A 24212-nucleotide genomic window follows, 5' to 3' on the forward strand; every position below is an offset into this window, starting at 1 on the left:
GAAATCCTCTCTGAAACAGCTGGAAAAGGTACGTGTGGGTCAGAGGGAAGGGGAGGAATTCAAACTTCATCCTCCTGGTGCGGGGCTTTCTGATGAAAAATGCCAAAAAAGTAATGCAGATAGCAGTTATGTGATGGTGGGAACATTGCAGCTGGTCATAAATGCAAGTTGGTTGCCAGTGCCTAAAATATGATAACATGACTGTGAGCAAAGGCTGGAGGGAAGGACCCTGGCTCGCTTGTGTTCTCCCTCCCCAGGTGTAGTTTGATTTCAGGCGGAGCCACGTTGCCTTTTCAAACCTGTAATCAGTAAAGCTGGGCTGGATACTTTCGGGGCTGGGGGAAAGTGTGTGTAGTCCAATCCAACTTCTGTGTGTGTGTGTGTGTGTTTGAGAGAGGGGGGAGGGAGGAAGAGAGGGAGGAAGGAGGGGAAGGGAGAAGAAAAAGATAGAAGGAAACGTCTTTCGCAAAGGAGAAAAACAAATGCTGTCGCTTTAAATCGGAACTAAGCATGCCTGTGGAATTCTGGGAGTTGAAGTCCACAAGTCTAAAATTTTTTGAAACCCACTACTGGGTCAGTGCCTCACCAGCCATAAACCTCACCACACGTCACTGGTGCATAGGTACCAGAATATTTATACTCTCACTCCCCAAGATTCAAATAGGTCTAGAAAGGGACCACAGTAATTTAGAAAGAAGGTTCAAACAAGCTCCAAATAAGACCAAAAAACAATGTCATTGTTGACACTCCTTCTTTCTAGGCTCTTCCGCATATTTAATTCAATATAAGGTCACTTGACTAATTTCTGCATCATGATTCAACCATTATATTAACTTGTCCTTCCAATTCAGGATCAAGTACCTTCAAGACAACTTTGCAGATCTGAGCTGCAAAAATATGGACACTCTGCTAGAGAGCAAAAGATCTGGAATTTCCTGCTGTATGCTTTTTAATTAAGGGTTTTGATTACAATAATAAAACGGAACACAAACTAAACTTAAAGCAACTAAACAGAAAGAAAAACTATACTAAGAATAAAATTGCAAGAAAGAAGATGAGAATATGATCAAGAAGTTGAAAAGAAGGACTAGGGGAGACATGATAGCAGTGTTCCAATATCTCAGGGGTTGCCACAAAGAAGAGGGACTATTCTCCAAAACACCTGAGGGCAGAACAAGAACCAATGGGTGGAAACTAATCAAAGATAATAAGTATAGGGTTTCCTGCTTAGGCAGGGGGTTGGACTAGAAGACCTCCAAGGTCCCTTCCAACTCTGCTATTGTATTGTATTGTAAATACATAAAGAGCTGCTTCCAAGCTTTATTACAGTAAGACTAGACAGATTTACTCCTCTAAGGTTGTTATAAGATTACAAATGGGTATCTCTTCATCCCATATCACATTAAGGTAAAGGTTCCCCTCGCACAAATGTGCTAGTCATTCCTGACTCTAGGGGCAGTGCTCATCTCTATTTCAAAACCGAAGAGCCAGCGCTGTTCGAAGACATCTCCATGGTTTTGTAGCTGGCATAACTAAATGCAGAAGGTGCATGGAACACTGTTACCTTCACACCAAAGGCGATCCTTTCTTTCTACTTGCATTTGTACATGCTTTTGAACTGCTAGGTTGGCAGAAGCTGGGATATGTAACGGGAGCCCACTCCGTTACACAGTGCTAGGGATTCAAACTGCCAAACTTTCTGATCGACAAGTTCAGCATCTTAGCTCCTGAGCCACCGCGTACCTCATACCACATTATTTATCCATAAATCATCAACCTTTCAGTCGTGATGTCAGGTAGAATTTCCTGAAAGCTTTCTGTAGTCAAATATCCTACATGGGAAAAATCTGGATTTGATGTAAACAAATTCTGTCGTAGGCTTTGTTTCCAAAATACAAATTGCTTTACAAAGTTTTTTTTTCCTCTTCCAAAGAGCTTAACTTGCTTCCAGCTTATTAGAAATATTTGATATTGCATGGGACGAAGATGGCTTGCACACCAGTTCTTTTCCTTTTTCTTCTTATTAGTGTTTCATTAATGCGAGCTGTCACAGAAACAATTGTATTTGGGCTTTGTTAAGGAGTGTTTCCCAGCCCTTGCAGGCAAGGCAAAAGAAGAGCAAGCTAATCTTAGCTATTTTTAAAAGGACTATATTTAAAACCTCGGGGTGTTGGGATATAATTGGTCACATAAATCAGCACAACTGTTAAAATAAATGAAACCACCCTGATTAAAACCAAACAAGTTCTACTTCCAAGTTGTAGGCAATTCATGCCCTTTTGCAACAGCTTATTTTCTTGCTTTCTAACTGTTCAAGCAGCTTCTTTTCCCTAATGAGGATGTTCCTCTTGGAAAAAATTCTGAGATATATTTATATACTCTGTGTGTGTGTGTGGGGGGGGGTACATATATACATACACGCTTTCCCATTGACATTGGCTATCCATTTTCTGGTATTTTAAAGCTTCTACTTAGATTGTGATATTAGATAAAGGTAAAAGTTCCCCTTGTACATATGTGCTAGTCGTTCCCGACTCTAGAGGGCAGTGCTTATCTCCTTTTCAAAGCCAAAGAGCCATCGCTGTCCGAAGATCTCTCCGTGGTCATGTGGCCGGAATGACTAAATGCAGAAGGCATATGGAACGTTGTTACTTTTTCACCAAAGGTGGTTCCTATTTTTCTACTTGCATTTTTACATGCTTTCGAACTGGTAGGTTAGCAGAAGCTGGGACAAATAACAGGAGCTCACTCTGTTACGAGGCGCTAGGGATTTGAACTGCCGACCTTTCTGATCGACAAGCTCGGTGTTTTAGCCACTGAGCCACCGTGTCCCTTCATTGTGATATTAGATTTGGTATAAAAGAGTAATAAATATCCTTCTTCATATTTTTCTTCTTACCATGTCTGCAAATTTCTAGCCAAGGTTAATCATTAATAAGAATAAATAGAGAGCTTGCACGGAGTAGTATTTACCTCAACTGAAAATAAACCAAAGCAGGAACACAGTGTAACGGCTTTCATCGGATTGCATCTAATATGTACATTATACAGAACTGCAACAATAAAATCAATAGCTGTTCAGTCTAAGCACACCTGGAGATGTCTCTGCATAGGCACCATCTCCAAGGAAGTTTAGATGCAGAGTTACCCGCCATAGAGATATTGTAAACACAGACTGAGCAGACTAGCCCAAGGTCATGTATTAATAGCCTTATCGTGCAGATGCAGTGGCATCTTCAGCAGAATCAAAACGTGTACTACAGGGGCAGGCTTTCAACTCTGCACTGCTGCAACTGGAATTGTGACCCCCAACCCACCCACCCAATCGTCTGCTCTTATAGGGATTGGATAGCGTGACCAATTTAGAGGAAACATGCCCTCTCAGGTCTGCTCAATTTACTGAGATAGAGTAAAGTGTTTCATTAAAAGCAAGGGGAAAATATCATGGCTTAATGTTAGAAAGTATTATTTATATTTATTGCAATGTTTGTTCAGTTGTATACCTGTTCAGTCTAAAAAGATATTAAGCATCATACACTAACCGTCAGAAACAATGCCAGTGCGGCATAAAAAGTAATACATTTTACAATTATAAACATTGAACACAGATTAAGAAAATCTTACATTTGATACCGTGACATAATCAGGCTTGTCTCCCTGTTATAAAATAAACATTTTTACAGATATCTCGGGTCTAGCCAAATTTAATCTTACTCCACTTTCATATTTTTTAAATAGCCTCCAATCAAGAAGCACTTTTATGCTTGTGGAGCACCACCCCTGCCATAGATTTCCAGGTTATTAATTAGTCCCAACATTCAAAAATAAGTACATTCATGGGTATATACTTGCACTAGGGCAGGGATGTCAAACTCAAGGCCTGCGGGCCAAATCTGGCCCACGGGGTGCTTAGATCTGGCCCATGGGCCAGATCTAGGAAAAAGCAAAAGACCAGCCTATGGTGCCTCTGCCAGAAAAAACGGAGCTCGGGAGGACTGCAGGTTGTCCTCCCAGGCTTCGTTTTCAGCCGCGACAGCCTCCTGCAGCTCTCTGCCAGCAAAAATGGAGCTCGGGGAGGAGCATGTGCTTTGTTTTCACTAGTAGAGGGCTGCAGGAGGTTGTCGCGGCCAAAAACAGAGCCCAGGGGGGTAGTGCATACCTCCCCGAGCTCTGTTTGCGCCGGCAGAGGGCTAGCAAAACAAACTAAAAGCAAAACAGCCCCCCCCCCCCCAGGTCAAACACAACCCTGAAGCAACTATCAATGAATTCATGTTTGACACCCCTACACTAGGGTTAATTCTTATAAAAAAATCAATAAGAGGATGGTTAAAATTATAGAGTTGGTCAAGTTAAAAAATTTGTAACATCTTGCATAAACATTATAAGAACAGGACAACAAACAATTCTGAAGTTTCCTACAAGTTTCTTGCTTCTCCTTGTTCAAATATCATTGATCTGTGATTTATAAAATCTGCCAGAAGATGTCACTCTTGTGACATTTTCCTTACAGCATTTTACTTCCTTTATGCAGAAATCTATGCATATCTGAAAGCAAAAAATTCAGCAATGTGTAAAAGTAACTTATTAATTTGTAAGGCATAATTAAGCAATTTAAGAGTGAGATGACTGAAGCACTCATAAAAGCTAACTAATCTGCATTGGTTTAACTAATCTGCACATTTAAAATACTTGTCAGTATAATTACCAACAGAAAATTTGTTAAATTTATATTCGGCTTTTTTGTTGATCCAGGTAGAAACTCCACTGGAGTTTTAGCCATTGAACACAATTGTATTGCAGGGTAAAGCAAACTATGTATCTGAATTCTCAGCATCTTGTTACCGACAAGCCAGAAATAAGCTTCAGAAGTTACACTTGGATTTTTAAAAAACTCCCCTAGCAATTCCTAGCATTTTGTTCATTGAAGCAATGTACTAGTTTGTACTACCAGTGTAAGAGCCATGGTGGCACGGTGGTGAGAATGCGTACTGAAGGCTACTTCTGCTGATTGCCGATTACCAGTTCGAATCTCACCAGGCTAAAGGTTGACTCAGCCTTCCATTCTTCTGAGGTTGGTTAAAATCAGGACCCAGATTGTTGGGGGCAATAGGACGACTCTGTAAACCGCTTAGAGAGGGCTGTAAAGCACTGAAAAATGGTATGTAAATCTAAGTCAGTGATGGCTAACCTTTTTGTCATTGCATGCAGAAAATACAATGTGCATCCTGTCCCCACAGCTACACCCCCCCCCGCACCTCATTTTGGGCCTGGAAGGCCTCCTGCACCAACCTGAAGCCAAAATGGGGCAGAGGAGCAGTGCACAAGGCCCCAAAATGCAATGTGAGTGCCCCCCCTGTGTCCACACTGCATGTGCCATGTCTCCTGTGCATGCTCAGCAGAGACCCAAAGACCAGCTGGCCAGCGGGAGGCAGACATGCATGCACGGTGGAGCTGGGCGGGGGGTGATGGCTGGCATGCCCGTAGTGGGATCTGAGTGCCCCCTGTGGCATGCATGTCATAGGTTCGCCATCACAGGTCTAAGTGTTATTTCTAACTCAACATCTGCAAATATAGGACAACTTAGATCTGGGCAGCAAACATCCAGATATGAGATGGCAACCAGGAGGTTTATCTCTTTTCTGCCAGTTAATGATCATCTGGGTTTCTCCATCCCAGATCTAGAATCACTGTACATTAATCCAAATAACCAAGCTTTACATTTAGAGCAACTTAAGATAAGATTTTATTTGATGTTGGGTCTGTAATATGGCAACCCCATGTGGCAATATGCTGAACTGCATGCAGTATATCACAGCTTGGTTATTGCCATGCTTGTAACTGGCTCATCTGGGATGAAATAAGATTCAAAGCAGGTGTTTGCAACTTCCTTTCTCCTAGGGCAGGGGTCTGGCTCCCCCACCATAGAGTCTCTTCCTAGTGTGGCATCCTTTTTCCTTTGCCAACCGGAAGTCCAGTTCCCCCACCATAGAGTCTCCTAGCGTGGTGTCCTTTTTCCTCTACCTGTCCTAACCGAAAGCCCTATCAATTGTGGAGCCAACTGGCGACAGGGAGCCACAGTAGAGGGATGAAAGAGCCACATGCGGCTCAAGAGCCACAGATGTCTGACCCAAGTCCTAGGGATAAGGATTGTTTATTTTTATTCAACGCCTACATTTGAATACTGCTTTGACTGATAGTGAGATGATGTGCTATCATACTGGTATTCATTTGTACCTTCATTTCAGTGGTGAGATTCAAATGTTTTTACTACCGGTTCTGTGGGTATGGCTTGGTGGGTGTGGCAGGGGAAGGTTACTGCAAAATCCCCATTTCCTCCCAATTAGCTGGGACTCCTGATCAGCTGGGAGGCAGAAAATAGATGGGGACGAGGCCAGTCAGAGGTGGTATTTACAGGTTCTCCGAACTATTCAAAATTTCCACTACCGATTTCCCAGAACTGGTCAGAACCCGCTGAATACCATCTCTGCTCCATTTGGATTTTGGTTGATCTGTTTCAATTTTGTTTTTCAGACAGGTCCACTTTAGATGATAATAAAAAGATGCATAAACTCCTGTTTCCAATATTATTCACTACATAGGCTTGGAGAGAGAGAACTGCTTGGGTGGGGAGTACTGGGGTGACATTTATTAGGGCTGTATAAGCAGCAATCTATTATTTGTTTGTTCTCTTATCTCATCTCCCTAGTTATTTATAACCTTGTTAACACTTTTATTTTCTTGAAGAATAAAAACAGAAAAACTAACCCTGCAAATACCATTCAAATAAAATGAACAAAACTAAATAGTGAAATAATGCAAAGAGCTAAAGAAAGAAATGAAATAAGAAAAAAAACACCCTACAATAATTTGGAATTGATGTCTTTCTATAGAACAAGAATGTGAGTTACAGGTTAAACCAGTTTTTAAGTGAGTCTGTTTAAACAGGCTTGATAATTTATTAGGTATTTATCCCTTTGTATTTTTGGTCAATTCAAGTTGACATAATGTACTCCTGCCTTCTGTTTTCTCCACAGCCCTGTGAGATGGAGTGATCTGCAGGAGAATTACTCAGACACTTTCATGCTTAAAGGAAGATAAGAAGTCAGTCTCCCGATTTCTATCCCAGCATTATAACCACTACACTGTGCCTCCAAATCTTTTCTTTCCATTGATTTAGAACCAATTCAAAGACTGATGATTGCACTTTGCATTTATGAAAACTTGCATGCCATACCTTTAAAATATTCCAATATAAAATTTATTTTGAAACAATGTTCGTCCAGATGTGCTACACAATACAACTTTCAATACAACAATGAGCCGTGGTGGCACAGTGGTTAAGGTGCAGTATTGCAGGATACGTCTGCTGCCTGCCTGCAATTTGGTAGTTCAAATCTCACCGGGCTCAAGGTTGGCTCAGCCTTCCAAGGTGGGTAAAATGAGGACCCAGATTGTTGGGGGCAATATGCTGACTCTGTAAACCGCTTAGAGAGGGCTGTAAAGCACTATGAGGTGGTATATAAGTCTAAGTGCTCTTGCTCTTTCTTGGTGCTTGCCTTTTTCTTCTTCTTCAAAATTCCCAAATAAAGATCCAGGGAAGGGAGTAGCAGGATTTGAGCAGTGACTATTTGTTTTTCATTTTTATTTATTATACAATAGGTCTACCACCATATCACTGTCCAGCAACTCTATTTTTGTTAAAAAAATTCTTGGAAACGAGACATTTTATTTTAGGATTTTCTTTTCCAGGGTGGGTTTTTTTCTATGAAAATATTAAGAAAAATGGCATTGATTACATACAGATAAAGTGCTAAATTATAGTTCATGGTTTCTAGCCAGCTTTTTATTTCTGGATTGTCTAATAGCCATAAATGTCTGAACTGTATGCATGTATTAGCAATTTCTTCAGGAAGTGAGGTTCCTTTACATTGCCATTCATTATTTGAACATAAATAAATATAATCTTAAGAATTTACTAAAATGAAATTGAATGTTTTGGTAAAATGGAGCAACTTAGCCATTCATTTTCTTCAAGGTCCTTTGTTCAGGCACACACAGCAAACATAATTTACTGTTATATGCAAAACCTCACAGCTTGTAAAAATGAAACCTTTTGTGGCTACAAATGTGTCCTTATAATGCATATTCCAGAATGCTGGGATAGCAATAGCACTTAGACTTTTATATACAGCTCCAAAGTGCTTTCCAGCATTGTCTGGGTGGTTTAGAATCAGCATATTGCCCCAACAGTCTGGGTCCTCCTTCTACCGACCACAGAGGGATAGAAGGTTGAATCAACCCTTAGCCGATCAGGATCAAAATCCAGGCAATGGGAAGAGTTAGCCTGCGATAGCGCATCCTAACAACAGTGCCACCCCAGCTCCTAGGATCAGACATGTCTTCCTTTTGTTACACATCAATCATAAACAGGATTCTCCCCTTGCATTGGACATGGGGTTAGAGAAGCTTATGAAGACATTTCTTAGCAATATATTCTGAATCATTCTTTGCTGCTGGGATTTCAAATCTAAAACCAACCCAGCCCTGATTCATTGTACATGGCAGGCTTTGTCCAAATCATTTTCTTCTGTACTTGGAAAGTAGCTTACATCAAGATGCTTGGCAGATTGTTCAACAACCACTTGAGGTGACTGGTTAGAGATGGAAAGGGGGGATCTGGGAATAAAATCCTGACCCAAACTATCAACTTGATCATGGTTCATCTGAAACATATACAAGAAACAAGTTATTTCAGCTATGCAAGGAAGATGTAAATGAATTTTAGAGGTGAACATCAGTTTTATATTTCAAATGAAAGTAGCAGAAAAAGTAATCCTATTTTTCTGTTTATGTGACTCCTGTTAATTCTTAGATATCTCTTAATGGTTATTAAGGGATGTAAGCTGCTTCATTTCTAAAGCAGACGTTTAGCAGAAGTCTGCTTCCAGGGGAGGTGAACCAATGAAGTTGTTTTTTTATGTGAACATACTTTTAAACAAAATAGGTTATACCAGATATCCACACATTCCGGGAATTTGGGATGGCAAAATTAAATCGAAAATGCCACGTGTGTGAGGAATCTTGATTTAGAGCATGACCTTGCCTCCGGAGATATTGCCATTAACATTACTCTAAAAATATTTATACAAATCTGTCCAAGATCTGAATCCAGAGAGATGTTTAGGATTCCATCCTTGAGAGAAATCAGGGAATATGGGCCCAAGGACAACCCATCTCTCTTATAGTCTCAATGCTAGGGAATACCTTGTTTTCACTGAGTTATTTGGTATTTTCCTTTGTGTGTGTGTGTGTGTGTGTGAACAGGTTTCTAATTCAGTGGACTTGAGTAGGGAACTGAATTGTTTAGACCGAGTGTTGATTTCTATGAGTTTGAATTTTGGTTTGATGATGAAGCTGGACCTTTATTTTTTTGTACATGAATTGTTGGGCATCGTGTTTTCATACACTGTTGTATTTGTTTACACCAGTGGGATTTTACTGAACTTTTTTTTAGACATTGTAAACTTTCTGAAGTCATGTAAAATGGAGGATACAGAAATATATGTTGGTATGAAACCAGTAAGTTAATCAAGCCCATTCAAGAACCATGCATTCAAAAACCTTTTGCAATGGGAGTTTCAAAATTAGCAAATAAGATGTGCTGAAAAACTGCTTTCATACATATGTTGCCAAGCATTACTAACATTTTTACTTTCTCTCTTTTTAGAACAGTTCCATTTTTCCAGTTCTATATAGGATTTTTAGTTTTCTCACTTAGATATATTTTTTTCCAAACCAGCAAGTTTAGAATCTATTCAAAATATAGTGTATTTGACATCCTCTCCCCCCCAGCTTTTGAAGTCCTATATATCTGGTAGGCGTCATATTAGAAGTTCAAATTTATTGAGTAGGCAGCAATTTGGATAGCAGTTCTGAAACAGATATCTATTTCAGGCATTCAGTTTATTATTGTTTATCCTTTAAATTGATCAATGAATCATACTTTTTCTGGGCATTATGCATTAAAAAAAAGGCAATATGAGAACATCCCAGGTATGGCTTAAAGATGTGACATCACAGGCATACATAGGAAGAATATTTTTAAAAGATTTTTATCATAGAATCGGATCAAGAAAATACTATGGAATATCTCCGCTGCGTTTATTCACTTTTTGTCTTCATCCTAAATATGTTTACAGCTCGTTGATAAGACACTCTTAGGAGCACTTGGAAATATTAACTAATATTAATATTGAATTTCTCTTGACAAATTCAAGCTGATGTTTAATAATGCTGCTTACCTTTTGTAGTCTGCTGCCCTCTGCTGTTGTTTTAAGATTCTCTGTCGTCATCTTCTCTGTTATTTGTGAGTTATCAACAGATGTTGGTGATTTAAAGCTAGAACCCAAAAGACAGGAATCCATTCCTTGCTCTAAGGATGCTTGATGAGAAATGCAAGAACAGCTGTATTCTGGAAGGACATGAAAAACACTTGAGAAAATTCCTTACACATTTACATTTAGTAGGCTTAGTAAAAAGGGAAAAACAGTGTCAGTAGATCGTCATGCCAATTTGGAGAGACCACAACATCCAGTAACCATGCATAACAATACGAGGATTTCTATTTCTAGAATTTGATGGTGATTGAAAAACAAATTTAATTTAATTTAATTCTAACTTAACTTGTGTGGGTGTGCATTGTCCCTGTTACATTTTGATTTTCTTATTTCCTTTGTTTGAATTTGTAATTTTGTTTGATGAATGTAAACAAACAAGCAAACAATTCCCACATGAGTACAAGATACTTGAAAAAAATATATTTCCTTTTGTCATCCCCAAGCTGGAAACATCTGGATCAACCTGGGCAACACTAGAATGCAGAAGACTGCTCTGGGTATATCAAAGCTGCAGTCTCTCCATATTCACTTGAGTAAACTCCAGTGAGTTAGTGGGTTTCAACATTTCAAGCATCTTCCCTTTTGAATTGTGTTTAACTTACATTTCCCTTCCTTGCTGAGAAAAGGGAGAAACTGTATCATGAACTTATACTATGAAGTTGTGTTAAGTGATGTAAGCTATTATTATTCCTCAGTTCTCCTTTTGTCTTTGGCTGCTGATAAACACACTAATAAATAAATAAATAACCCACCCTCAGTTTGCTAGTTTACTTCTCCCATATGCACATCAATCCAGCCACTATATGATTATCATTATAGATGACAAAATGGTTTGGTTCAATGCTCAGGGAAAGAGCAATGTTTTTAAGGGTTTGTGGAAGGTCAGAATGAACAGGGCCATCTAAAGCGATATTCCACAGAACAAATGCTGCAACAGAAAAGATGTCATTTTCATCGAAGAAATCCAAAGCATTCTCACTCCGCTAGAGCTCGCAGATTGAACAAAAGCAACTGGCCTCATAAGCAACCTGGCTCTTTATAGAGAGTAAGGAAGATGATCCTGATACAGATATGTAAGATTCATCACTAAAGTGACCAGGAGTGAAGCATATTTTAATTCCACAACAGAGAGAAAATGTGCAGAAGCAGCTCAGACAGACACTTCCCTAATTTACATGGGTATATGAAGGAAGAGGAGGTACAGAATTACAGTCACTTTCAATAAAAAAGAATTGAAGTCTTCCTGTGGACCTGGGGTTCCTGGTTTGGACTACCTGGTGAGCCTGATAGCCTGTTTCATGAAGGGCTTTATAATGATAAGCAGCACCTTCAATTGCTTGATGAAATACTAAGCGCTCAGAGAGCACTGTAAAGCATTATGAAGTGATATATAAGTCCAAGTGCTGCATTTCCCACTATTTACATTAATAAAAAAGTGAGGAAAAAATAGTGACATTCTTACTGAGCAGTGGCTCAGTGGCTAAGACGCTGAACTTGTCGATCAGAAAGTTCAGCGGTTCAGATCCCTAGTGCCGTGTAACGGAGTGAGCTCCCGGCTTCTGCCAACCTAGCAGTTCAAAAGTATGTAAAAATGCAAGTAGAAAAATAGGGACCACTTTGGAGGGAAGGTAACAGTGTTCCAAATGTGGTTGGCATTTAGTCATGCTGGACACATGACAACAGAGACGTCTTTGGACAATGCTGGCTCTTCGGCTTTGAAACAGAAATGAGTACCGCCCCCTTGAGTCAGGAATGACTAGCACATATGTGCGAGGGAAACCTTTACCTTAAAACTTTAATAATTATAGAAGATAACTATTAAGAATACTTAAGTTTTGCCAAGTGAATTCTCACCATTGATTCTGTTTTCTTCACACCTTTCTCTCTTCTTAATGATCTTAGGCACATCTGCTCTTTCTGTAAGAAGCCTGTTGATTTGCACTGGGTTTTGAGAACTTTGGAGAGAGGAAGTGGTGTCATTTAACAACTGCTTGAGAGAAGTGTTTAAAAGCGAGACTTGTGTCCTTAGCATCTCATTTTCTTCTTCTAATTTATCATGCTTGATTACCAGTACACAATACTTTTCCAAGTTGTGATTTGCCTCTTTGGTTTTCTCCTCAACCGATTCTTTCAATTCTTCTAGCTCCAACCTGATTTCTTCTGCACCAACATCCCCCTGAAAACCTATGTAAAATAAGGAGGGGGTCATTACTAGAAATCACAACATTTACTAAAATAAACCTCACACTCTTATATATGTGTGTTTAGAATAGTTGTTTAGCAGAGACAGGAATAAAATATACTCCGAACAGATATGTATAGAAAAAATCTGTGCTGACTCAATATAATCCATTTAAATTCCAGCACAACCCCCATTTTTCTTTGCATTCTATTGATATCTGTAGCTACTATTTTCTTTCAAAGCATGGTACATACGTGGAGCTATCATCTTCATCTGAGTTTCAAGTTCATGAATTTGCTTCTCCATTACTGTTTTTTCCTGCTTTAGCATTTTATAGGCGTCCAAACACAATTGAATTGAATGACAGAAAGAATCATACTCTTCTTGGAGTTGAAGCATTTGATTTAGGTTGTTGGTCTGCATAATTAAAACAACATACATGTAATTCTTACAATAGGAACTTTATATAATTAAAACAAAGTGCATCGGATATTTATTCAGTTCTGAATTCAGGTGTTTCTAATATGTCTTCTTCTGATTAAACCTTCTTTGATCTTTTAAATTAAATGATCTCAAGCATTACTTGTTTCCACCCCGGCCAGCTGATTTTCCGTTTGATTTTATTGCCTGCCCCTTCATTTTGTTTGCAATCTCATCTCAGATGTAGGGCTTTCTCTGTAAGAGCAAGATATTTTTGAAACCCCCTCCAAAAAGTAAACCAGACGCTTACTTTGTTTTCCTTTTTACACTGAGAGAAAATGTTTTTATTTTCGTCAAGGTTTTACTTTGTATACTCATCTTGTAATGATAATCTGTTACCTTTAATCACATAAGGTAAATATCATTATCTAGATTTATAAGGCTGCCACTTCAAAAACAACTTAAGGTGGTATACACAACTAAAAAAAAACCTCATAAGAACCAAAATACATACAAGAATAAGCACAAGATAATTATACTCTCTAGATCAGTGGGTCTCAACCTTCCTAATGCCACAACCCTTTAATACAGTTCCTCATGTTGTGGTGATTCCCAACCATAAAATTATTTTAAGTTTTCCGTATTTTTTCAAAAATATGTATTTTCCTATGGTCTTAGGCAACCCCTGTGAAAGGGTCTTTCGACCCCCAAAGGGGTCCCGACCCACAGGTTGAGAACCACTGCTCTAGATGGTTTGGATTCTGTTTTGAGAATTTCAAGCCATCGTAGCTCATCCTATTCATGCTGAGAGCACCAGGGTGGGAAACATCGCTGTATAACAAGTGGACCATATATTGACAGGTGCTACAATTTTTGGCAGTTATCTAGAATCAAGCACCAATGAACACAGCAAGAACTGTGTTTCTAAACTGTGTTTAGTAACTGTTACAAAATTTCCCTCAGTACAGAGATCCTGATTTTATACAGACATTTTTACCCTCCAGGATATCCTACTCATGTTGTATACAAATTGTACAATACCTTTTCAAAGATGATGTTTTTTTCACATGGTGTGACTTCTAGATTTGCTTTGATATGTTTGAAAGACACCTGTAGGTCATCTTGGATAGCTTGCAAAGATTCATTTTTGACTAACGGCTCAAAAACAGAAACATTTTCATTCAGTGTTTGTTTGAAGCTTTGTAGTTCCTGGATGAAAGCTTCCATCAACTGCTGTACTTTAGAGCTACTGGACTGTGCTTCTTCCAGATAACCAACCAATTGCATATTGTCATGTTTGAGGGAAGTAATTTCACAAACAAGACCCTGCTCTTTCGATTTGAAAGTTTCTTTCTCACTATAAAGGAGTTTATTTTCTTCACATATTTTTTTTAGCTGTGATTCCTTTAATCTTAGTGCATTCTCACATTCACCTCTAATTTGAACCTTCTCTTTTTCACTCTCTTTCAGTTGATTTACTAATGTAAAATTAGTAACTTCTAAAGAAATTACTTTGTCTTGTTTTTCTTTCACGTTTTTCTCTAGAGTCTCTTTCTCTGACCTAAGGACTTTGGCTTCACCTTCTAAATGTTGTTGGCTCACACACATCCTTTCTATCTCAGCCTTCATTATTTCAGTCTCTGCTTTAGCTGCATCCATTCTAAGAATTGCATCTTCCAAATTCTCCTCTGACATATCTAATTCTCTTTCCAGATACTCAATTTTGTCTGCGAGAGTGTCAGCTTTTCGATTGCTTTCTTTCAACTTTTCAGCCAGACGATGCCTGCTCCTTTCATCAGATTCTATTTTTATTTTCAGCTTCTCAATGCCCTGTCGCAAATGATTTGCTTCTTCCTGAGCAGAATTTAGCCGTGCTGCAAGTTCACCTTTTTCTGCTAGTGAACCTTCCAAGGACTTGGATATCTTGGCATTTTTGGCCTCAGATATGTTTAGCTTGCTGTGTAGGATTTCGTATTTTCTAAGGCTCACTTCTCTTGCCTCAGTCAGATTTTTGATTTGAATTTCTGCTGCCTCTTTTTCCAACATGAGATCCCTCATAACTCTGTCCAGATTCTGGCACTGTGCCATACAGCAAACATTTTCATGTGATAATTGATCCTCTGCAGCCTCAACAGCTGGAAGCAATTTTGCTTGGGTTTTATCTTCAGCTTCCAATACTTTGGTAAATTCAATAGAATCCATTTGATTTGAGTCAAGCTCTTTTATATTCTTCATTTTGTTGCACACCTGATCCAATGCTCCTTTATCCCTTAACAAAGTAGTCAGATCCTGACTAGATTGGTTTCTCTCTGCAGTGATAATCTTTAGTTGCTCCTGAAGGCCAAAAATAGTTTTTATGTTGATTTGTTTTTCTTGCTCCAATTGTTTACTTTTTGATAGAAGCTTTTTGGTATCTGTCTCCATGGAGAAGGCGTAAGCTTCACAATTTTTTTTCTCAGATTTTACCCTGCTCAGTTCGGTTTCAGCTTCAAAAAGCTTCTTATTATTGTCTTCTTTGATCATTTGCAATTCTTTTAAAGTATATGTTGTATCTGGCAATCTGCTTTTGTACATTTCCCGTTCAGATTTTACCTTATTAAGTTCTAGCTCAAGAATCGTAAGATTAAAATATAATTGCGGTGTATCAAAAGTTAGAGTTTGCAGCAGCTCACTCAAGTCTTCCTTTTCTTGTTCAAGAACTGCAGCTCTTTTGCTATATTCACCACAAGCAACCTTCTTTTCAGTCAACTCTGTATTCTTTGAATTCAAATCTGAATGCAGATACTCAACTGCCATGTTCATCATTTTATTGCTTTCCTCACGGGAAAGCTTAGAATTGTTATCATCAGCTTTCTTTATTGATAACCAATGCATTTCAATGCCCTTCCGGTTTTCTGTGGACTTTATCAACTTTGTGTGTGTGCTGAGAGTTGAAGGAAAAAATGATGACTGAAGAGGACATCTTGAAGAATGTATGAATGGGTAATTTGCTTTGAGTTGTGGAAGGTATTTTTCTCTAGATACTATATCTGCTACATACGCAGAAATGTTTTGTCTTCTGTTTGCTTCATAGGTTTTTACTGCTTGATCATTTACAGCTTTAAGCCTAAGGCTTTTCCCAAGAAAACTATCCATTTTCAAATAGCATAAGGGTGGTGGATGAGCAGAAGTTGGCTAAAGGGGAAATAAAAACAAATATTTTCATCAAATGAAAGCTAGTTGATAAATAACAAACTATTAAACTTATGCCGACCTTGGGAATGTCCTTTCCATATTTTCATCATCACTATCTGCCCATCAGTCACTCATACCCTAATCACCTTGTAACTGGCTACTACAACACTCTTTATATGGGGATGCTCTTAAAGATCAGAAGCTTCAACAGTTCAGCCTGCAGAGATCAATCAGTGATGGGCTTGTTTTAGTATTTCTATGTGGCTTCGTGAGCTGCACTGGCTTCCAGTTTGCTTCCAGGAACAATTCAAGATGCTTGTTATGACCTATAAAGTCCAACATGGTAAATGGCTGCTTACTTGAGGAATTGTCTATCTTCCATATTTTACTGACCTTGGAAGGATGGAAGGCTAAGTCAACTATGAGCCGGTGAGACTCGAACTGCTGGCCTGCAGTACTGCATTCTAACTACTGCGCCATCTTAAACTACTATTAATATGATCAGCCATATATACAGCCAAATGTCTACACTGGATTTGGTACTTTTATCCACTTATCAAGTTTTCCAGGGACCTGACAAAGGTAAATGGCAACATCTGCTTATTCAAGGTCTTTGGGAAGGACTTGATAGGCTGATAGAAATGCCAAATCCAGTCTGAACATCTGGATGGATGTGCAACAAACCATACTAAAGCAGGAATGAGAAACCTTTTCTTTACCCTGAGAAATAATTTCTCCGGCCCAGTGTTGGTGGCCTCACCTTTTCCTTTCTGACCCTCTTTCTAGCAGTTTTTCTACTGGGATTACTTTTGTCTGCAATTTAAATAGAACTTTGCGGTGGGCGGGGGGAAGAAGGGAGATATTGAAATTAGTTTGAGATTCATGGGCATTTTCCATGCAATTCCCATGTTCTTCAGTGCTATTAATCCCTCTCCGTTTTGGTTTAATGGTTTTAGTGTTATCTCTACTAACATGTCATTGTTTTATTTTGTTCAAATGCTTTATTTTTAATTATTGTATGTTTATATTACATTTTATTGAATTCTATTCATGAACATAGAGTACAAGACTGTAGAAATGAATATAGTTAAGCATGTAAACTGGAAGAAAAACTCAATCAAATCAGGAAGAGTTGGCTTTTTCCCTTATTTATCACAATGGCATATTCCAAGGTATGAAGAAAACATTTCCTGTTCTAATACTGTTATTCCTATTAATTGTTTAGGCATATTGATTTTTCTCCTGAATAAGCATTGTGGCTGTGCTTCCAAAGTGTATGTTCTATCCTCTTGTATCTCACATACTAAAGTAGGTTCATTTTGTGAGCACGTATCATTCCATAAAGCCAGAATTGGGATTAAAATTAAGCATTATGGCAGCTTTCTTCAATCTACTGTTCTACAAGTGTTGCTAGGACTAGATGAACCTACACCGTAAGAACTAATATTTATTATCTTGGAACAAGAAGAGTAAGAAAAATAGCTTCTTCTTTTTTTAATGGCTGGAACCAGAGAAGGATTTAATTTAATTGGTGCAAACTCAAATTTGTAAATTAGCTGCTCTTTTAGAATTCAGATATTAAAAACAAATCTGTACTTTAATTCCAACTACTTCTGATCACAAGGCATCAGTTTTCAATGCTGTTGAAAAGTCCGTCTCCAAAGCAAAGCGTAAACATTCCATGTTTGTGTTTTGGGAAAGGCCTATGTTAAGGCTTTCTAAGTTCTTGACCAGCAACCTCTGTCATCAAGCAAACTAAACCCCATTGCCCACAAAAGGAGGAAAGTCAGGAGAGGGACACTTCCTTGAATATGCCTAAAGAAATTCAGTCAAGTTAAGCAGTCATATTAGGTAAACTCACGTGGCCAGCATCAGCACAAGTTATTGGGTGAGAACTTAAATGAAGATTTGGTAGCTCTCCTTGTTTCTGAGGGAACATCTCAGGAAATTTCTTCTCAGCTGGAAGTTCAGATGCCACTTTCAGGATCACTTTATGAACTTTTTGTCGCCAGGGCTCATTGCGTTTTTGTAGACCATTTACTTCCTTCTTTGCAGAAAGGAGCAGCTCTTGAATCTTTTCTATCTCCCTACTTTCCAGAATCTTATGAGATCCAAATGATTCCTTAAGCATCTTAAAGGAGTTTTCACAATATTCACATTGAAAATATTTGGAGATAGTCATTAGTTTAGTGGGGAAGGTCCAGGCACCATTGCTATATAACTCATCAGCAATATTAAACTGTTCAGGAGTACCTTCCAAATCAATTTGTCTCTTTTGATGTGGTTGTTCCATTTCAATTGATGACACACCGTTGTCCAAATCAGACTCCGTAAACATTCGTTTTGTACAGGGGAAGGTTTTACTATCATGCAGAGTTTCCATACAAAAATGTCCATATCCTTTACATTCTTTATTGGCTGTCATCTGGGCTGGAAAAGAAACCAGTCCGACTTTGCTGAGATTTATTGGCAATGCAATATTTTTATCTTTAAACATTTCATTGTAGGATTCCAACTCTGACCATTCAAAGGCCATATTCAGGTTTTGAATATCTAAAATTTCATACTTGTTTTTCAAAGAAAAGATTTTTTCCTTGATTTCATTCAACTGTGTTTTGATTTCTTTGTTAATTAATTTCAAATATTTGTAATCAAATTCCTCATAACCTTCTGGAGTTATTAAGGGGACTTCCTTCATATCAGATGCCATTTTATTCTTCTGTCTTAATTTATCAGAAACAGAAATGGTCTCTACTTTCAGCCTATCCATTTTTTCTATTAATTCTTTTCTCATAATATCTGTGTTTATGATGCATTCCAACTGTGAGTCTTTCAGCTGTGATGCTAATGTTGAGTCTTCTTTCTGCAGGTGTTCACACATTTTCTCCAACTCATTTAGCTTGCTCATTGTCATGTGTAGGGAGGATACTAATTGGAGATAATCATTTTGGCTGGGCATCAGATCATGAGGAACTGATGAACACTTGGCATCTTTCTGTAGGTTAAAATTGTCCTTGATAACAGCACTGAAACACATTGGTGATTCGTCATCTTCACTTGTCTCTGTCATCTTTAAGGCTGAATTTTGCAAATCTTTAAGTATTTGTAATTTATGCAGCAACTTCTCTTTTTCCATTTCACTTTCCTCCATTTTTATCTCCATAGTTCTCAGTATCATCTCCAAGTCCTTTATCTGATCAGCATAATTTTCTAAAGAAATTTCTCTGTCCTCAAGGTCCATTTGAAGCAGTTCAAGCTTCACTTGATACTTCTTAAGTTCATTCTCTCTTTCTTCTACAAATACCCTCAGCTGTTCCAATGCTGGTTCATTTAAAACAAAGTCAAGCGCTGCATGTTCACTTACTTTCATTTCTGAGACCAGTGTTTGCAGCAAGATATTTACAGAAGAGTGCCTGTTATTTTCCCCTGTTCCCTCCTGTCTTAAACTATTAGTTTCTTCAGATACTGAGTATCTTTTTTCAAGTTGCCAAAGTAAAGTATTCTTTTTCTTCTCCAAGGACATTGGCTTATTCTGCACCTGTTCACATTTGTTCGTAAGCTGTTTTTCTTGTGTATCAAATATGGCTTTTTGCACCTTCAAATGGCAAGTCTGATTCCTTACAACACTTTCTAAATAATCTTCCTTTGTACTTTTCCTTTCTACTTCTTCATCAACTTCTGGCAGCAACAAGCTCTCCTCTTGCTTTCCTTGTGACAACTCCAAAAGGCTTCCCTTCTTTTCTTTGAAATTTTTGGAAATGACTTGCTTGGTGTTTTTTTCTTCCAAAATATTGACAGTATTCTCAAGCATGGAACTTTCATTCTGAACTTCTTCGGTTTCACCTTGTTCCGAGAATATTTTGATAGGTAAATTTGGCTCCTTTGAGCCCATAACTTTTAGTTGCACATTATTAAGCAGCACATTACTCTCTTTTAAATCCAGAATCTCTGTTTGTTGCCTATTTGATTCCTCAATCAACTTTTGTAGATTCTTGTTTTTTCCTTCAAGAGCTGCTAATGCTTCGGAAAGCAGGCCTTCCTTTTGGAGAACCGTTTCTTGCAATTCACTGATCTGCTGCTCCTTTTCCTGAATGAAGATGTGTTGCTTTGGATCTTCTCTTTCAGCAAATCTTCTTTCTATTTCATCCCTGGTTTGGACCAGTTCTTCAACCTGCTTCTGAAGGAATGCATTTACTTGCATGTAAGAAGCTAAGGATGCTTCAAGGGAGACAATACATTCCCCCCTTTTTAACACTTCATTTGCTTCAGAGTTGAGTCTTTTCTGCAAGGTGTCCACTTCTCTGGTGAACTCAAATAATTTCAGTGAATTATTTTCCCTCTCTTTCTGTAGTTTTTCCTCAGACATTGCTGTTTTTTGTACGAGGTCACTATAGGCTTTCCTTTGTGCCTCCAGTTCAGTTGTTTTTTCTTTCACCACCTGCTCAAAAATGTTTAGCTGTTCACTAAATTGTACATGTTCATCTTTGAGAGCAATTTCCTTTTCCTGATGTTTAAGTTGCTCAGTGCCTAAAGCACTTTCCAAAGTGCGTATTTTGCTCATTAATTCTTCTTTTTCTAAATCTAGTTCATTCAAGAGTTGTTTGCTTTTTCTTTTCCACTGAGAAAGAATCATAATCTCTTTCTTAAGGTCTTCGCATTCTAAAGCAGTTTTCTGCAGAGTTTCCGTGTTTTCCAGTTTCATATTGAGCTCTTCAATTACATTTTCTTTCTCCTTCACAATTTGCTGGAGAGAATCTCGTTCATGTTCAACATTAGAAACAGCAAGTCTAGTTTTTTCTAAACTGACAGAATTATCTTGCTTGTTCAATTTTTCTTCAAGCAATTTTAATTCTTTTTCCAGTGAGCAATTTTTATCTGCAACGAGAGTCATTAAAAAGATATAAAATGCTTAGTATACAAAGATTAAAATATAAACGGACAAAATACAGGCTCCAATTCTGTCTATGAAGCCCTAACACACCATAAATAAAATCTGTGCTCCTGTGATAACTACTCCTATCTTTATGCTCCTAGAAAATATTAGACTACAGTTTGCCATTGCACCTAAATCAGGCAACTTGCATTAGAAAAATAAAGGTTTACAAGCTTCATCTGTAAATGTACAGCATTGAACTGTTGAATGATCGAAGAAAGGAGATATTTATTAAATCTTGCCAACGAGAATGGGGACAAAGTGGTTTCAGGTTTTTCACATTTGTTTGACATATCAAAGGTATAACATGTAAACCAATTTGTTGAATATTGCAGTTATCTTTACAATGAAGCCATGATCATGAACTAAATTCTGAGGTCAAAACAATTTATGTCAAGATATACAAGATACTTTATCATTATAAGGGTACCCTTCCCAACTCATCCAGTTTGACCTCTCATCAACATCTTTTAATGTTCCCCTATATAAGGGAAATTAAGGGGGATACATTCCCAAGTAGTTCTTTTTTTTTCCCTATTGCAGCCCAATGATATGATATTTATACCTTGATGGCCTATTGGAGATGATTACAGTTGAAAATTGTTCTAGGTCTTTGGGGAATCAATGATAACATTACATTTATTACTTTATCTTATTATTTTTATCAGCTTTTTTGTTTTTATTGCTTTTAAGTTGTAACATGCTGAGAGCCATTCTTTGTAAAATCTGACAGTTCATAACACAATAAAAAATAAATATCATGTTATCCCTAGCAGTTATACAGAAATGTGCAAATTATATAAGCAGTCACACATTTATGAAATTTGGATAGAACTATAGTTTCTTTTGTGTAGAGGAAAGGGTTCAAATAGTTCTCTTTAGATACGTTTTGGAAGTGCAAGGCAAAATGACACAATTGATACATAATTAAAGAAGAGAGAATAATTATTTCATAAATCCGATATCAATTATGAACTCTTGGCTTTTTGACTAGCTGGTAAGTTTCAATTGCAGACCATAATGCAAATTCAATTTCTGCTTTTTTTTAAAAAAAAAAAACTACAATGGTGTGCCATAGCATTCAAATGAGATTTTACCAACTGTATGTCACACCGGGATTTTGCATTGAAATAAGGTCTATTATTAAGCACAACAGAAATCTTACTTTTCAGGTCTTCAGCAAATTGCTCACTCTGCTGTAGGGATAGTTTAGTACTACAGAGTTCTTCTTTCAGTTGAGAAATTTCTTGCTGTTGTTCAGCAGCCTGGCAACAGAGAAAGCTATTTTGCTTCTTAATTTCCTATGAAATCGGAAAAAGGTAAATAACTGATCAATAAAAAAAATATTTTCTTGAAAAGGAAATTACCTGCAATCCCAAACCAAATATCTTTATCCTTATCAGGTGTCAAGTTCCAGTAGACAAGCGTCCTATACTTTCAGTCTATTGCAGGGGTGATATGCTACCGGTTCGCCCAAACTGATAGTAAAAACATGCTACCAGTTCAGGAGAACCGGTATTTCCGACGATCAGCTGTGACACATGATTTATATTAGCTAGAAAGCAGGATTTCCTGCTTTCTAGCTAATCTAAATTGCGTGGCACAGCGGATTCCTCCCTCGCTATTCTACTTACCTTTGCAGGCGCGCTCAGTAGCAGGCGCTGCCCACCCGCCTGGACATCATGACATTCGTTTTTGACTCTTTGCGCAGGTGCGGAAGGTCCTGCACATGTGGAGTGTGCGAGCGGAGCAAGCGTGCTTGCGCACACATTTGCGAATGGGTACGAAGGTAAGTAGATTTCACCCCTGGTCTATTGTCACATGTTACTCTACATTGAAAGTCAGTATACTGTCCCAGCAATTGCCAAGTGCAGCTGCTAACGAAGGAAACCTCTAGCCTGTAATAAATTGTGCCATGGTGAGGTTTCCACAGGGTAAAAAGAAATAATACTGAAGAGTCACAATCCAACTGCATCTCTTTGAGAGCTTAAAAAGAAGAGATAAATTAGACTACAGCCAGAGGTCTTGGAGCAGAACCAGCCTCTAAGACAAGGTTCGGTATCAGGGATAGCTTAGAGGCCAGCCTTTTGATACTCAGTTATCTTGAGAATTCCTAAATCAAATGCCAGACATCCTTTCCATTACATTACAGAGCCTGGAAAGCTTGACTTTTTGGTTGGTTTGTTTTTGCATTCTTTTTTTTTAATGCTAACAGAGAATGTGAAAGATTTGGGGTCACTTTGCTGTCAACTTCAAAGCATTTTTAAAAAATAGCCCATTGGTCTATTCTTTATAACCTTGTCCTCTTGGGAATAAAATAAAGAAGCTTTCCAAAAGAAAATGGCACATATATTCGTGCACCACCCACTCCTGAGTTGCTAAGATAACAGATGGCATTGGCAGAGCTTTGTTGGTCTCGAGCCCTCAATTATCCATTGAGTTGCTACCAACAGATGGGCACAAGGCACCCAAGCCAAGTGTAAGGGAAGGGGCCACCAGGATGGGAAGCATAAGCTGGAAATTTGCTGGCAAAGCAGGTTTGTATTTCCAGCAATTGAAGCAAATCAGCCTCAGAGCAAGGCTGAACTTCTTGGTGATTCTGTTGATCAGTCTTCTGCTTCAGTTCTCTCTAACAAACAAAATAGTTAGAAAATCAGGGGATTGTGCCAATGTTCTCTCCAGAGGCCCACTTTTGAAAGTATTTGAGCAATTTTTGACATACAAATCCATTATGCAATTTCCACTTAGGGTAAACAATATTATACAGACAGTAGAAAAGTAACAAAGAAGCCAAAGAAAATCAAGGAGATAAAGGAGGGGGAAGATAAATGGCTAACATTAGTTTATACCAGTGTTTCTCAAACTTGGCGACTTTAAGTCCTGTGGACTTCAAGTCCCAGAATTCCCCAGCCAGCTGGCTGGGGAATTCTGGGACTTGAAGTCCACAGGACTTAAAGTCGCCAAGTTTGAGAAACACTGGTTTATACCATCCATCTTCCCCTTTTAATCTTTCTATCTTTAGAAAATATACTTGTTGATATTACATCTATACTTCACTTCATACATTTCCTCTTGATGTTTAACAGTTTTGAGAGCAAACAAGTTC

At 38.2% G+C, this 24212-nt stretch overlaps 1 protein-coding gene across 4 annotated transcripts in view; it reads right to left on the minus strand.

Moving 5' to 3' along the window:
• Positions 1 to 24212, minus strand: part of CENPF (centromere protein F) — a 56590-nt gene that overhangs the window by 15462 nt on the left and 16916 nt on the right. For 2 of the 4 annotated variants that reach the window (XM_081942762.1, XM_081942761.1), the window contains exons 10-17: positions 22272 to 22407; positions 18035 to 21048; positions 14041 to 16173; positions 12834 to 12996; positions 12252 to 12581; positions 10302 to 10471; positions 8559 to 8723; positions 7243 to 8513 (exon numbers count right to left, since the gene is read on the minus strand). In XM_081942762.1, coding sequence (XP_081798888.1) covers positions 8421 to 8513; positions 8559 to 8723; positions 10302 to 10471; positions 12252 to 12581; positions 12834 to 12996; positions 14041 to 16173; positions 18035 to 21048; positions 22272 to 22407 — 6204 coding nt within the window. In that variant the 3' untranslated portion in view covers positions 7243 to 8420. Of the gene's footprint in view, positions 1 to 7242; positions 8724 to 10301; positions 10472 to 12251; positions 12582 to 12833; positions 12997 to 14040; positions 16174 to 18034; positions 21049 to 22271; positions 22408 to 24212 lie in introns of those variants that run through there. The other 2 variants (XM_081942764.1, XM_081942763.1) reach the window with 2 other exon arrangements.

Source organism: Natrix helvetica (assembly GCF_964273705.1).
Source record: "Natrix helvetica genome assembly, chromosome: 2".
NCBI lineage: Eukaryota > Metazoa > Chordata > Lepidosauria > Squamata > Natricidae > Natrix > Natrix helvetica.